General features: G+C 53.4%; 1 protein-coding gene across 1 annotated transcript; it reads right to left on the bottom strand.

Moving 5' to 3' along the window:
• Positions 1-1,987: 1,987 nt before the first annotated feature.
• On the bottom strand, positions 1,988-5,921 carry VPS37D (VPS37D subunit of ESCRT-I). The gene is made up of 4 exons (XM_037154746.2): positions 5,713-5,921; positions 4,194-4,365; positions 3,624-3,706; positions 1,988-3,069 (listed from the first exon to the last, which is right to left on the bottom strand). The coding sequence occupies exons 1-4, from the start codon at positions 5,848-5,850 to the stop codon at positions 2,707-2,709; spliced, it is 756 nt and encodes a 251-aa protein (XP_037010641.1). The 5' UTR covers positions 5,851-5,921; the 3' UTR covers positions 1,988-2,706.
• Between the last annotated feature and the right edge of the window lie 3,502 nt (positions 5,922-9,423).

The raw sequence follows: 9,423 nt of genomic DNA, 5'->3' as shown, positions 1-9,423 counted from the left end.
AGTAAAACCCCACATTTAATGATATGTTTCTTACTTGGAAAACAAGGGAAGAAGCTTAAGGAAATGCAGAAGCTAGTGATTCCCAAACAAGTGGGTACACACACTTTCTCAAGAAGCAAGAATTCTTTATCAGAAAGGGATGAGAGTTTTGTTATTTGGACAACTCTTCACTTTTACTTTATAAAAGACTGATAGTCTGTAGTAGGTGGTGCCTACTCATGGGCTTCTTGATATAGACCTTTAAATTTGTTCTCTTGCAGAGGATTATGGTCAGGATCGTTCCCTGGGGCCCCAGAACCTGGGAACAAAAGTTCTAGTAGGTTTCAAGCAGAAAGAGCCCTGCCTGCAACCTTTCAGAACATTCTATGTATCTTCAAGCAGGAAAGTTAGTGAAATTTATTAACTGTCCAATTTTAAGCCTTTCTCAAGTCCCAGAACTAGACCCATTCCACGCTGGTGGTATCTGTACCCACTTGCCACAGTCTTTTCCAGGCTGGAGCTGAACACTAAGGGGCTTCAGTCCCTAACCCCTCTAAAAGTCTGTGCTCCCTGAGGTAGGAGTGGACTTTGGAAGGATCCCATCCAGTTCCACGATAGCACTCTTCTCCCCTCCTTGTCCTTCCATTGCTTGGGTGGTTAAATTTCTTCTTAATTGCTCTGGTGAGGGGAGGCTGAACTCTCCTTTTTGAGGCTGCTCCCCAATTCATGATAGTGGAGGAAGGCTTAGACATGCCCAACCTTAGCCCCTTTTCTCCTTTTAGTTAAAAAAAAAAAAAAAACTGCCTGGAAGCATGGATCCAGAGTGGGAGGCCAGGGCAAGGAGGGCCCATCTTGCTATAGGTCGTACATAGAATTTGGGAGGTTTTCCAGAGCTGTTTTGTCTATCGTTCTCTCAGGCAGAGAGGATTGATGTCCCTCAGCCTCTAGCAGCTCAAGTGCTAACAGGAAAGGAGGAGAACTAAGGCCAATTGGATGGAGGGTCTAAAGGGGGCACTATCAGTACTTTCTTTGATTGTATCCCTACGTGATAAATCTGGACTCAAAGGGCTCTCAAAGGCTCAGATGGGCTAGGCCCTCTAATGCCTAAATCTCTGTAAAGATCAGCCTCACTCCTGCTATTCACACAACTTTAGATGGAGACATCTACTTCATATAGCAGCCCTGACTTAATAGCCTCATAATGAGCCAAAATATGGCTCCTTATGGTTTCCATCCATGGGTCTAGGCTCTGACTTCTGGCTCTACTTGGTTCCCTCAACTGTTCCACGTGGGACTTAGCCCAGTCCTCTTTCTTATTACTACTTCAAAGGTGCTGCTTTGGGGGAATCCCTCTTACAGTGTAAAATTTCAGTAAAAAGCCAGCCCAACACTTCCCTCTGTTTAGATGGTTATATTTCTGTTAACATCGGCCAAAGTCACATTCACTTCTGGAGCACTCTGACTGTCCCCTCTCTCATTTGTAAGAACTTCCATGCCTCTTGGCCAAACTTTATCTCATCAGATTTGACCTAAGCTGATTTGAGTCATGTTTCTACTCTCCCCTCTTCTTGCCCCACACTTATCAGCCAAGCTGGCCACATAGTGTTTATCCTAGCTGTAGACCTCTTCAGTGCTATAGTGCTCCCTCCCATCACTCAGTGGGGGTGACCATTTGGGAGGCCAGAGAAGGAGCATGTACCATCTTGACTGGGCATACAGGCAACCCAGGCGTACAGGTGAGGCAATTGGAGAACAGTAAAGAAGTAAAGTGTGCTTCAGGCCAGAAGTACCAGGAAATGAAGAGTTAGGAAAGTCTCCCGTGGATTGGTAATCAGAAAAGGTTTCACAGAAGAGGCGGGAACAGTGCTGGGCCTGAAAGATAGCTGGGTTTTGGATGGGCAGAGAGAAAAGGGCATCTGAAGAGTAGGAAGTGCAGGAACGGAGATGTAGAGGTTGCAACAGCAGATTGGCTGGTTGAGGGAGCAGAGAGAAGTCCAGCAGCATCATCATCCTCATCATCACATTTATTGACGGCCCCTGGGAGGTGGGGCTGGGGACAGAACATACAAAGACAAGGACCTGCCCTCAAAAATGTTCCATTCTAAGGAGACAGGACAGAAAAATACAGAATGGTCTTTCCTGGGGATGGCCGACTCTCACCTGTGCAGATCAGGAGTCCCTGGCCTACCTTGTCCCAGGGTCTGGAGCATGAGTGGGGTCCCAGGGCCATGGTGTCTCTGACCCTGCAGCTGGGACCTGACCACCTGGCTCCTAGGCGGTGGGCCCCAGGGGGAAAGGTAGGCTCAGTACATGACAGAACACACTCCTGTCAGCCTTGGCATTGTGCCTGCCCATTGGAGTGGTAGGGTGCAACAGGCCCATGAGGCAGGGCCCCTTGAGGGAAGTGGGCACCTTCCTAGGTTGCCATGAGTCAAGTTCTTTCACTGGGTCTTACCCATCACCTGGGAGGCTCCAGCCAGGAACCAAAAAAAAGAGGCAGAGTTTCCTCAATGCCAGAGGCATAACACCCTGCCTGCCCACCCCACCCCAAGCCCTCTCTGGGCATCTTCCAGGAGACCCTCCTCCCCAGCTCAGCCTCCAGGGCCAGGGCCTGCCTGAGGCCAAGGGGAGGGGCCTGCCCCTCCCCCCACCCAGGCAGTGGGGGAGGAGGAGGAGCCACGCATCAAGTTTGTCTTGGCCCCCTACTGGGGAGCCATACCCTGGATCCTACCGGTGGGGGGGCTCTGGCTGCGAGGGCCGAGGGCTCAGCAGAGGGGCTGGGCCAAGGGAGCACCCGGGGGAGCCCTTCAGTGGGGGCACTGGGCGGGAGTCCAAGGGGGGCAGGCTCCGGGGCACTGCTGGTGGCCCCCGGGCGGCCCCGGTGGGCAGGACCGCTGCAGCAGGGAAGGGTTTTGGGGGATCCGCAGCAGCAGTCGGGGCTGGCTGGGAAGACCGCTCCCGGCGCCGCAGCAACTCCTGCAGCTTCTCGGCCTGGGTTCGCCTCAGGTGGGCCAGGGCACGGCCTCGCTGGAAAGCGGGCAAGAAAGCCTCCAGGCTCTGCTCCCCCAGCAGCAGCTGCTCCATCTGCTCCTGGGACAGGAGGAAGGGACAGTTTGGGGAGCACAACCAAAGACTGAGGACTGGCCCTCTCTCCCCCCCATCCTGAATCCCTTCCAATGGCGACCACTGCTGGGGGACAGGCCGCTTGAGTTCCAGCTTGGGTATGCCTCTGAGTTGCTGAGTGACTGCAGACGAATGTCCCCTACTTTCAAGCCTCTATTTCCTTACTATCCCCAGACCTGCTGGGTCAGAGATGAGGCAGGATCAGCGATGGGGACACACTTAAGTAGACTGAGGTGTCACTCATCAAGGTTAGGGCCAGGGTCCCTCCTCCCCTACCTCCACTGACTCACTGAGCACTATGCTCCCAACCTGGCACTGAAAAGTCTGTCCTAGCTCCTCTGTAGACCCAGCCTACATATCCCTGAGACATTCACTGGGGAGTTCGCCCGGGGAGGGGCCTGGCACTCAGGACAGACTTCCTGGAGGAGGGGCTCTCAAGCCTGCAAAATGTAAAAATGAAGGGGAGGAAATGACAGGATGGGTCTCTCACTCTCCCCAGGCCCAGCCTCCCCTCCCCTCACCTCAGCCTCCTGCTCAGCCTCTTCCAGCTCAGCCTGCAGCCAGCCCAGTGCACAGTGGGGGCTCCAGCGATGCATGCTCTCCTCTGAGGGCCACAGAGGGACAGAGTGAATAACCCCTGCCCTCAGGACCTGTCACCCAAGACAGACAGGCCACAGCCCCAGGGCCCAATCCTGACTCTTACTGACCCTGTGTGTGATTCTGCGCTTCCCTTCCCCTCTCTGGCACCTCAGTTTCCTCATCTGTGCAATGCCCACGTCATCAGTTTATGCACCTTCCCCCAAGGACCTATGCACCCCTAGTACAAAGAGGAAGCAGGGGCTTTGTCTCCTAGAGCTCTGCAGGCCCATGGGTATTAGGCCCCCTTTTCTCTCACTGCCAGAGCCCCCATCTGGCCTCTACAACCCAGCTCTGCTCACCAACGCTCACTTCCCTTACTGAGTTTTCCAGGAGTAGCACCCACCAAACTTACCCCGGAGAATAGGTCTGCCCAAGTCCCACCTTTCAGAGCCTAGCACTTCCCAAAGCCAACTGCCACCCACCCCAGGCAGTTCTCCCAGCTGTCCCCTCACCCAGTCGCTGCAGCTTGTCCGCACAGCTCTCAGCCACCTCTCGAAGCTCTTGGTACTTGATGGCCAGGGCAGCCCGACCCATCTCCAGGCGGGGCCGTAACGCTAGGTTCTCCTTGGCTAGTGCATAGTTGGAGGCCAGGCATGCCTCGCGCTCCAGCTGCAAGCCCTGGAACTGCCACCAGAGAAGAGCCAAGAGGTGCACTCAGGGAGTCTGCCCACATCCACCTACTGCCACCCTGAGCAACAGTGGCCACGGGTCAAGCCGAAAGCACCCCAATCTCAGGATGAGGAGCCAACAGGTGTAAGGGCTGCAAGAAGCCAAGACAGCTTTACCTCTAGCTCCCTCTCTGGGCCTCAGTTTCCTTCTCTACAAAGTGAGCTAAAAAACACTACCTTATAGGGCTGTGGTGAGACTGAAGTGAAGAAAACTATGAAGGCCTCTACAAATGTTAGTTAATTTTTAATTTTTCAATTAATATGTCTGCTCAGGTCCCTGAGGAGTCCCCCTCCCTCTTCTGTCCCATTTTCCATGCATGGGCAGCTAGCTTCCCTCTCATTCCAGGCCTTTGTCTGCTTCCTCCTCAGGTGTTTGTGCTGAAAACACTCCCACCCCTGCTCTGACTCTCCAGAGTGGTCTTCACCCTGTCCCTGCATAGTACCCCCTCAAGCCACCCTCTCTTCCCCTCACACCTCTTCTGCCCTCCACTGGAATCCCCACACCCCCAAGGAATACACACCCCCTTTTCCTCCCGGATTCCCTAGCACCTGCTCCCAGCTTTCCTTCTCTTGCAGAAAGCAGAGCCCCTTTCTTTCCTAGCTCTAGAGAATGCTTTTTCCTTGTTTCTAGGAGCGCCCAGCCTCCCCTCTCTGCCCCTGGGAACACACTACCCTCCATCTGTCCCCTATAAGATGCACATGCCCCTCCTGTCTGCCTCCCTCCAACAGACACTTTCCCTTTCTACCCCCCACAGCCAACCAGCCCGGGCCTATCGCCTGTGAAATATACAACTTTCTCTTATGGTGGCCTACGGAATACACACCTCAGCTTTCAGTACCCCTACCCAAAGAAAGACACAAAGCCTCCTCTTGCACCCCCAGGATGCTGGCCCTCCCACAACAGTCCCCCCCAGGTGTTAAACAGGCCCTTAGTTCTTCCCATGGAAAGCACCTCCCCTTTCTGGCCCTACAGATCGTGGGTGTGCGAGCCAGGGCCCCCACAACACAACCACCCCTGTCCCCCGGAACACACCTCCCTGGAGCATCCGCTGTAGGACACGCCTCACAGCCATCCCGGGGGTGCATTGGCGCCTCCCTAGGTCTCCTAGCGCCCCACCCGCCCCAGGCTGGCTCCGGGCGCCCCCTCCCCTGGGGGCGGCTCCGCGGGGCCCACTCGTACGTGCCAGGCTCCCGCGCCCACTGGCGGCCCAGCAGCCCGGCCCGCGCGGCCCTTTGGTTGCTCGGCAGGTTCGGCAGGCCGCGGCCCGTCCCCCGCGACCCCCGCCCGCGACCCCCGCGCTACCTTTCTGCTGAGCCGCACGATCCGGTCCAGCTTAGGTTCATCCTGAAGCAGGTCTCGGAGCTGCCCGGTGCTGAGGATCCCAAAGCGCCCCGGGCTGCCGGGCTCAGGCCCCGCCCGCGACGCCCGGGCCCGGTACATGCCGCCCGCCCGCGCCCCCAGCTCGGCTGCTGGCTCGGCCCGCTCGGCCCGCTCCGCCCGCTCCGCCCCAGCTCCGCTCGCTCCGGCTCCGGGATCTGGCTCCGGCTCCAGCCGCGCGCGCCGCTCGGCCGCCAGAGGGCGCCCCGCCCGCTCTTAAAGGGGCCGCGGCGCGGGGACTGGGGGGTGGGGTGGAGAGGGGACGAGCCGCACCCCTCTCACCCCGGCAATGCAGCGCCGCGCCGCGCCTCCCGCACCCTCGGACTGGCAGGCAAAACCATCTTCCCGCCGCCATCTGGATATCTGAGGCCGCCTCTCTCCGCACTGCTCCTCTCGGTCATCCATCATTCACCACGCCCCCCAAGCACTGATTCTCCCACCCTAGGCGTTTACAATTTGCAGGGCTATTTCACATTTCCCACCCCCACCCCCCAATTCGCACAATTTTCTGAGTTTGACCGGGCGCTAGGAGCTCCTGCCCTGCAGCTAACTTGGACAAGTCGTTGCCTTTCCAAGCCTCAGTCTTCTCTTCTGCTAAATGGGGTGATGATGTGCAATGTGAAGATTAGAGATAGTGTTGAGTGTGACCTGTAGTAAATGAATACCTAGTATGCTGTTATCTTACAGATGAGAAAGCAGATTCACAAGGATGATGTCATTTTCCCAAAGTCACACTACAGGTAAATGATGGGCAATCTCAGTTCTTCCCTTCTGCGCAGGGTGCACAGAGCTTATAATGTCTGTGTACTGGGCTAGGCCCTGTGGGGGAACCCTTTCTTCCCTGGCAGAGCTCATGGATTTAGAGAGAGTCACATTCTCACTCAGCTTACTCTAGGACAAGACAAAATGCTAAGTGTCACCGCATGATGGCTGCCTGTGTGATTCCTATATGATGCCCAAGGATGTCATGTACCTTATCTTCACACTAGACTTGTCCAGTGCCATTGTCAGGAAACAGATACTCAGAGAGTAAGCAACTTGTGTAATATCAAACAGTAATGAGTAACCTTGTTCCACTTTACCATACTAAGAAAGCACAGAGGTGGGACCAAAGCAATCAGAGAGGCTCACCAGAAGAAGTGACATTTGATCTGGGTTTTGAAGGATGAACAGAAGTTCTGAAGTTGAAGGAGAAAATAATGAAACCAAAGAGAAATCCATTAGCCCAGGTATAGGGGCTGAAAGAACTCAACAAAGACTCTTGCAGCCCACCCAGCCCACACTGGGCAGATGCCTGAGAAGGAAGAAACAAAACTGTTGGAGTGGGATGGGACAGGCTTGTTGACGAACTGTAAAGCCATTTTTCTACATTGTTATAACTGAAATTTGGTTTCCCCTTCAAGACTCAGCGGAAACATCACCACCTCCAGGAAGCCCTCTACACCCTACACGGGATGTGTTTTGTGCCCCTCTCCTCTGAGATCCCACAGTCCCTGTTCTCCTTCCATCATGGTCCTGGGCATTAGTGAGAGCCTCTCCACACATCCCAGTTTCCTGGCTATGATCTCCCTGGCTCTGCTCTGCCACCTCAGAACCCACCATTTTCACTAAGCTTCCAGGGGCCTTCTAGACAACCCTACATAGCCCTCCTTTGGCCCCTTTCACTCTGGGCTCCAAGCCTTTTTCACCCTAACAGTACTGGTAAGTAAGACTTGATGGGAAGCCCCTGCCTCGGCTTGCCCCCTCTGTCTCACCAGTTCCCCTTTGTTCAGCCCATTGGGCACCCTGTTGAATGCCCCACAACCATGAACTCTGTAAACTTTCCCCACGCTCTTCAGACCCCTAAACCCCCTCCTGCCTGTCTCAGTAGATAACTCTGCTGTCCATCACAGGGAGAGGCTTTTGCTGCTTTCTGCCTCACCTCTTTGGATTTTTTTTTTAATCTGCCTCTGTGTCCTTCCTTCCCTCCCGCCTCCAGAAAAGGTAGCCACTCCTTTCTAAGCCAATCCAGGTATGCATTCTATGGATCTCACCTTTACCTGCCTTCTCCAAGATGCCTTGACCTATTCCATCAGTTATCTCTCTTTCTCTCTGCTTTTACACTGACAACCTCCCTTTCACACATTCTCAAATATTTTGAAAGTACCTATTATGAGCTGAATGTTTGTATCCCCACTCCAAATTTGTATGTGGAATCCCTAACCCCCAATAAGATGGTATTTGAAGATGAAGAATTTGGGAGGTTATTAGACTGGATAGCATCATGAGATTGGGTCCCCCATAATAGCATTAATGTCCTCATAAGAAGAGAGAGGAGAGTTGTTTCTCTCTCAACGTGAGAGCACAATGAGAAAATAGCTGTCTACAAGCCAGGAAGAGGGCTCTCACTGGAAACTGTTGCTAAATCTGCTGGCACCTTGATCTTGGACTTCCCAGCCTCCAGAATTGTGAGAAATCAATGTTTGTTGTTCAGGCCCCGGAGTCCGTGGTATTTCACTGTGGCAGTGTTAGGTAGCCACCAGGAATGAGCGGCTGGAGGGGAAATAAAGCAGGGCCCCCGCCCAGTGCAATCTAATGAAGAACTTAAACTAGGAGTCTAGAAACAAAAGGGAGACATGTTTCATCCATTGATTCAGCAGCCCTAAGCCCGGTCCGATAAGATTGCCAGGTGTTCCAACATCACAAGCAAAACTGTGATAGTGCAGGAGGAGGGGAGCCCTTGAAATTCAGTGTGTATCATTTCCACTGGCTGGGAAAGAAGGCTTTTGTGACTGTATTCTATTCCAAAGGTCTGGAAGGAGGAGGAGGATGAAGAACCCAGGAGCTGGCTAAAATATATAACCCCTAAACCCCAATAGTCCGGGCACTCAGATTAGCTAGGTGCCCACTTGCAGCTCTGAGCTCAAGTGTATAGAACAAACTGACTAACAACTTTATTTCCTCCATACGTGGGGCATTCAAACCAGCTGGGTGACTGTAGTTTCATGCTGAAGTGTATTTCATAAATAAACTTGTTATGTCATTTCCACTATATGTGTTTGTCACTCGCCTGAATTCTTCTCTTACGAGCAAGGAAAGAACCAAGGAGGGCAAGCTGACCGGGGCACACCTTCTGCAATCTGCATTCCCTGTGTTCTTTTCTTAGCCTTCCTTATTTCTTGACTTGGTCTGATCTCACCCCCCTCTTACCACTTCAAGGGAATTTCTCCAGCCAAGGTCATTGACCACATCGTCACTTCCAGGGCCCCTCTTTTTCACATTCAACACCACTGACTGCTGTCTCTTTCTTGACCACACAGCAGTCGGAGCCCAGAAACTTCATGGTTGTCAGGTTGACAAAAATCAAAGTCAGATAATAGCAAGTGTTGGTGAAAACAAGGATGACAGGAATGCTATGTGTGACCAGGAGGGGAGAAGCTCACTGTGGAGAGCAATGTGACAAACCAGTAATTCAAAGATGCTCATATCCCACTGCCCAGCTGTTCCCTTTGTGGTAGGCAAAATAATGGCCCCCAAAGATGTCCATGTCCTAATCCTGGACCCTGTGAATGTTCCATGGCAAAAAAAGTATGTGCAGATGTTATAAGTCAGAGGTCTTGCGATGGAGAGATTATCCACCCGATGCAATCACAAGGG

This window comes from Artibeus jamaicensis, unplaced genomic scaffold (assembly GCF_021234435.1).
Source record: "Artibeus jamaicensis isolate MK-2021 breed Jamaican fruit bat unplaced genomic scaffold, CSHL_Jam_final contig_1582, whole genome shotgun sequence".
NCBI lineage: Eukaryota > Metazoa > Chordata > Mammalia > Chiroptera > Phyllostomidae > Artibeus > Artibeus jamaicensis.
The sequence above is the reverse complement of the archived record's forward strand: the minus strand, read 5'-3'. Positions and strand labels throughout refer to the sequence as shown.